This window comes from Lepidothrix coronata, unplaced genomic scaffold (assembly GCF_001604755.1).
Source record: "Lepidothrix coronata isolate B3197 unplaced genomic scaffold, Lepidothrix_coronata-1.0 Scaffold258, whole genome shotgun sequence".
NCBI classification, from domain to species: Eukaryota; Metazoa; Chordata; class Aves; order Passeriformes; family Pipridae; genus Lepidothrix; species Lepidothrix coronata.
Window position 1 is genome coordinate 660,684 of NW_016690438.1, and position 5,708 is coordinate 666,391.

General features: G+C 39.9%; 1 protein-coding gene across 4 annotated transcripts in view; it reads right to left on the reverse strand.

The window, feature by feature from the left end:
• Positions 1-5,708, reverse strand: part of TBC1D5 (TBC1 domain family member 5) — a 290,939-nt gene that overhangs the window by 45,348 nt on the left and 239,883 nt on the right. For 3 of the 4 annotated variants that reach the window (XM_017835483.1, XM_017835481.1, XM_017835482.1), the window contains one exon: positions 5,048-5,316. In XM_017835483.1, the coding sequence (XP_017690972.1) occupies positions 5,048-5,316 (269 nt within the window). Of the gene's footprint in view, positions 1-180; positions 241-5,047; positions 5,317-5,708 lie in introns of all 4 variants that reach the window. The other variant, XM_017835484.1, reaches the window with a different exon arrangement.

Genomic DNA, 5,708 nt, shown 5'->3' on the forward strand with positions numbered 1-5,708 from the left:
ACACACACACACACACACACACACACACACACACACACACACACACGCAGGGGGACCGGGGAGGGATGAAGCGGAGCTGCCGCTCTCTCCCTACACAACAGTGCCGCTCGGTGGATGGACAATGGCAGTGATCGCAGCCGCCGCGGCGGGCGGGGGCACCCGCGGCGCCCCGGGGCCTACCTGTGAGGGCCGGGGGGAGCTGCTGCGCCGGCCCTGGCGGCGCCGCCTCGCCCGCCTCGCCTGGCAAACAAACAACAGCGTTAGCGGGGCCCCGCCGCCGCAGCTCCACTAGGGAAGAGCCGCAGCTTTGGGGGGTTCAGCTGAAGGACCCTGCTTTGAACAGAAAGGACATTGTGACAGAGCGGTGTGGGGGCAGGCAAAAGGAGACGGGAAGGTTTGATAACCAGTGCGCCATAGGCTGCAACCCCTCAGTGCTTTTAAGAGACTGATTTAAATCAAAATCTAAACTTTAACAAACAATCAAAACCATTTTGTTGCTGGTACTTGAACACTGACAGTGTAATTTTGCTATTTCTGAGCATCAGAGAATGCCTGAGGTTGGAAGGGACCACTAGAAGTCACCTGGTCCAAGCCCCCTGGTCAAGCAGGGTCCTCTAGAGCACACTACTCAGGATTACGTCCAGATGGCTTTTGAGTATCTCCAGTGAGGGAGACTACACAACCTCTCTGAGCAATCTGTTCCAGTGTTTGTCACCCTCACAGTAAAGTTCTTCCTTGTGTTCACGTGGAACTTCCTGTGCATCAGTTTCTGCACAGTGCCTCATGTCCTATTGCTTGGCACCAAGGAGCAGAGCCTCTCCATCCACTTGACACTGCTCTCCATCCACTTGACACTCCCCCTTGAGATTCTTAATAGATACTGACAAGGTCCCCTCTCTATCTTCTCCAGGCTAAACAGTTTCAGCTCCCTCAGCCTTTCCTTGTAAGGGAGGTGCTCCAGTCCCCTAATGTTCTTTGTAGCCCCCCACTGGACTTGCTCCATGAACTCCATGTCTCCCTTGTACTGAGGAGCTCAGAACCTGTATTCTTATTGCCAAAAAAAATTCATAATTTCCTAAGAATATGTATATTTGTATGTTTTTTTAAATGGAAAAAAATGCATTTGTCAATCTGTGTTTTATTCCTGTAATTTTTACTCAGCTCTGCTATCAGTAAGGACAATTTCTTTATCCTTCTAAAAAGCATAATCATTTTCTAGAGACAGTTCATAAATAATTCTAAATAGGGAGATCATTTGTTTAGGGCATATTTGGTGACTGCGGAAGTTCTCTTTGTGTTACAACAAATACCACGGTAGTATCAACTCATAAAAACAAACAGTAGCCTGGTAACTCTAAATTGCTGATCACAGTTTTGGCAGAACTTCATCTTCAAACTGGTCATCTAATGTGTCCTTGTGATAAAGCTGCATTCAAATCAAAATGGGTTTCATCATGAAAGGTCCTAGAAGGAAAATTGTACCTGGCACTATCAGGGAAGATGCGAAAGAGAAATGCTTTCTTTTCTGGCAACACATTGCCATTTGGTAATCAAAGAGTGTCCAATTTCTGAATGATCAAGCATCCAGCGGAACACAAAGGGTAACAATTCTTCTTTTTCCAATATTTTTCCATTATCAATATTTTTGTCTTTCAAAATAACAAATTCAACTGATAATCCAATGAAGTCAAGATCTGAATTCAACTTTTGTGCCAATGAATTACTTCAATGTGCATGATCAAAAGAATATTTTAATTCCTTTTCTGTTAGCGGGCTACCTTGCATAAGTAATCAGCAATGATACCCGATCTTATTCTGTGCTGAGGACAGGCTGAATGGGATTAATACATTAATAGGAGGAACTGAATTTCCAATTAGGTGTCTGGATACTTAGTGTAACTGTGATTTGTAATGCTGAAGACTCATCTAGAATTCCAGGCTTGCAATTATGTGTTTTGTTTTTTTTTTCTCAGTCTCCTGTTTTTCATTTACATTATCTAAATTATATCCATTTTTTCTTACAGAAATTCAGCAAGTATCAAAAATTTGTAATGAGAAATAATTTCAAGTGATTATGTAAACCAACCATTCCTCATATAGAGTACAGCAGCACAAATGATACCTTCACTGCTGCGGTTTTGTGAGTGTTAATTGTCTAAACAGAGCTGTTAAAACTGGGATAAGATTATTTTGCCAGTCCTGCAAAATATTCTGTTACCAAGGACTTCTTCACACTTAAAAAAAAAGTAGATCAGGCAATTAATTTAATCTCTTCAAATTTAAAACTCTCTACATGTTAATATAAATTATCAGCACTACTTGAGCATTCAAAACCTAAAAGGACTCATACAATATGAGAAAAAATGGATAACTTATGGCTTGATGCCTGTTAGATTTACAGCACTTCAGCCTGTTATACTGTCCAACTGAGCATCTGTGTTAGATCAACCAGAAGCGCAAATGTCTATCAATTTAAATCCTAAATCCATGCCTCTGCCTACCTCAGCTAAATAATCAAGCTCCGGGAGGTTGAGTAGAGCTGAAAACACAGTGAAGAACAAGAACATAAGACAATTAGCGACAGCTAGTTAGTAACTTGGGAACCTTATATTTCCAAACCATGCCAAATAGCATTTACATACTCAAAAGCTACAACAGAATCCAGCGCTAGAAAAAAAGCAGAAGCTAAAAAGGCATGTAAAAAGTTCAGCACAAATATAAGTAGAATGAGAGCTTCTAAATTCTAAATCTTAATGCCTGGGATGGAAGTACCAGAAGCTTCTCGTAGCTACAGGGAGTGCTCTCATTCACTGGAGGTGCTGTACATCTCTTTCTTTAGGTGGTGATACTGTTCTTCTCCACAGAACTGCAAAGACTTATTCTTGCTTTTAAGGTGTGATGGATACGGTGCTGAGCTGTATACGAAGGCATCTGTATCATGCTTCAAAAGGCTTTTTAGCCTTTCTCTGCCACAGTGTCATTGCAAATAGGGATTTTTTTTTTGCTAAACTATTCCTACATTTAAACTTACTGCAGAGCGAATTCAGCCTCTAAAAGACTTTACATTTCCTTTGTTATTTTGTGTGTCTCTTTAAAAATATAAATTATGGCACTTGCAAACACAGTTACCAGCCATCATTTAAAATTTCTGTCCAACTATGGGCAAAATACTAGTAACTGTACAGGTCTGGAATAACAAGCATGGCACAAATATGTAAAACAAAACTCACTGTCCTCTCAACCTATTAAAGAAAAAGTATATTTACATTTTGTTGCCCTTAAATTACTTCTGCAAGGGTTGTTCCAAATATGGATAGACAGAGTATGGTGAGAGGAAGCTGCAAGTACTGAAGTGTTTCAGTATGTTTTATTTCCTCTTACCATGACAATGCTTTGCGCCCTACATCATAAATTCTTAGTAACTTTACCAAATCATCATATTCCTGTTGATAGAGAAATATGTGTATGGCTTGTACGTGAGAATGACCAAATACAACTACAATTTTTTATTCTGATTCTTGTATGGGAAGTGTCAGGTGCATTTCCTAATGATGCAACATATTAATTGGCACATACAAGTATAAAAAGGGTCATCCCTGACCAGCCAGATCAAGATTAAGCTACAATTGATTCCACCTGTAGAAGTTGCTTCAAATTGTACGCTTTTATTATATTAAACAGGGAAAGAAAACAACCACTTGAGGACCACTTTTCAACTCAAAAGGGAAAAAAAGAATAACGTGATAAGGGAACTATGGAAAATGTTTTTAAAAAAGCAAACAAAAGGTCTCTCCAAAACTGCGTAAATAATTTTGTTCTACGCCTAATTTTACCTCCATTGTTGTGAACAGGATTTGCATCAAAGATTCACTGCACTTCAGTTTCACATCTGTGCTGTAAAACCCTTGCTGGAGCAATTTCTGAGATTATTCTATGATTCTGACAGAAGCTGCATCTCTGGATTTTGCCAAGCAGCTGCAGTGGTCCTCACAGAAGTGCCTGTATATCTGTTGCTTCAAGAGAACGGCTGTACCTTTCATTTCTGCTCCCTCAGTGTCTGCTGGGGATGCAATGCATCATGGAAGGACTAACTTTGGACCATATGGTTGCCAGAGGAAAGACAAAGAACACCAGCTTCAGCTACAAAGTGTTATTTCCCTTCTCTTACACTTTTAAATCCACTGAAAAAAAATGGTGCAATCCTATGTAATGGTTCAGGGCAACCAGCACCAGCCCTCAAACTCATAACCACGACTTGGGATGAGTTGCTGGAAGCAGCAGATACTGTTGTGCTCTACATACTCCTTGTAAAGCACATACTGCCATAGGCTGGCTGAAGATGAAAAGCAGTAAAAAATACCCTGAGCATGGCAGAGTATAGGAAACAACTACCAAAGCTGAGCTTTTGAGTTTGTGGTTTGAATAAGCTGCTCCCAAGAAACATAAAAAGGCTCAAGAAAAAGAAGCAGTGTTTACTAAATAAAGTGCAGAGGGTCATCACAAATTATTAAAAGACAAATTCATGTTATTGGTCAAATAACTTCTTACATAAGCTCCACACTTTCTAAAGGAAGTAAGAATTTGTTTATTAAGAATTACTATGGAATTGACCTTACTTCCTTCACTTGTATTTAGCTAATATTTTTATGCATGGGATTTGTGCCAATAACCTGGAAAAACATATATGAAATTAGTCTTACAGTTAAAAATAGGTTGCATTTGAAAAACCAAAAAAATTAATTGGCTCATGTTTACACTAACAATGTAGCTTGTTGGTATGTCTGATGCAGCTTCTGGTTAGTATTTTTTTAAAGGTTTAAAACTTCGTACAGTATTTGCATACTCTTAAGATAGCATCTAATTCTGTATTACACTGCAAATGTACTGTTGTACTCGGCACAGGTAGCCTGCCTAACAAAATACTTTTTTTTTGCTGTTTCCTCCAAATATGTACAGGCTAATATAAAAATCAAAAAAATACTTTCTTAAGGCCTTAGGATGATAAAGCTTCCCTCTGTCATGGCACTGTCACACGTTTCTCCTTTACCTTTGCCCAGCTGAACTGGCATGCTTTCAGACTTCATCATCCTCTGCTGCTGCGACTGGTGGTGCTGGTGCTGCTGGTGGTGATGATGGTGCTGGGGGGCTTCCACTGTACTCCGGATGGGCATGGAAGTGGGAGGAAAGCTGCTCCCCCCTGTAGGAGTGCCCACAGCCCCACCTGAAGCCATAGCTGGAGCAATGAGCTTTCGGCCAAAATTCAGTAAGCTGTTGGACACTTTGTTAATGTTCAGAGGGGCAGCCTTAGCACTGGCGCTGAGAAAAGAAGAGAAATCATCACATCACTGCCAATGGTTTAAACAGACACAGCCATACATGTATCAGTCTCCAAAAATGGGAGGAAAAAATTTAAGATTTGAATGTTATGAAGAGGGTGTTTTACTACAGTTATACTGGAATACACGCAGAGACCATAGAGACTGTGAATTTTTCACAACCAGTAGTGACAAATTTTTCTGGTCCTTTCTCCCTGAAAAATGCAGACCAACCCCAAACAAAGCGAGTTTGCACCAATTTTCTAAATTTTGCTTTTAAAATTACATAATTTACACAGTTTACATAATTTACATAATTTAAATTAAATTACAAAAAAAAAAAAAGAAAGAGTGACAAAAAGCAAACCAGGCTTTACAGAATTGAAAACTTTA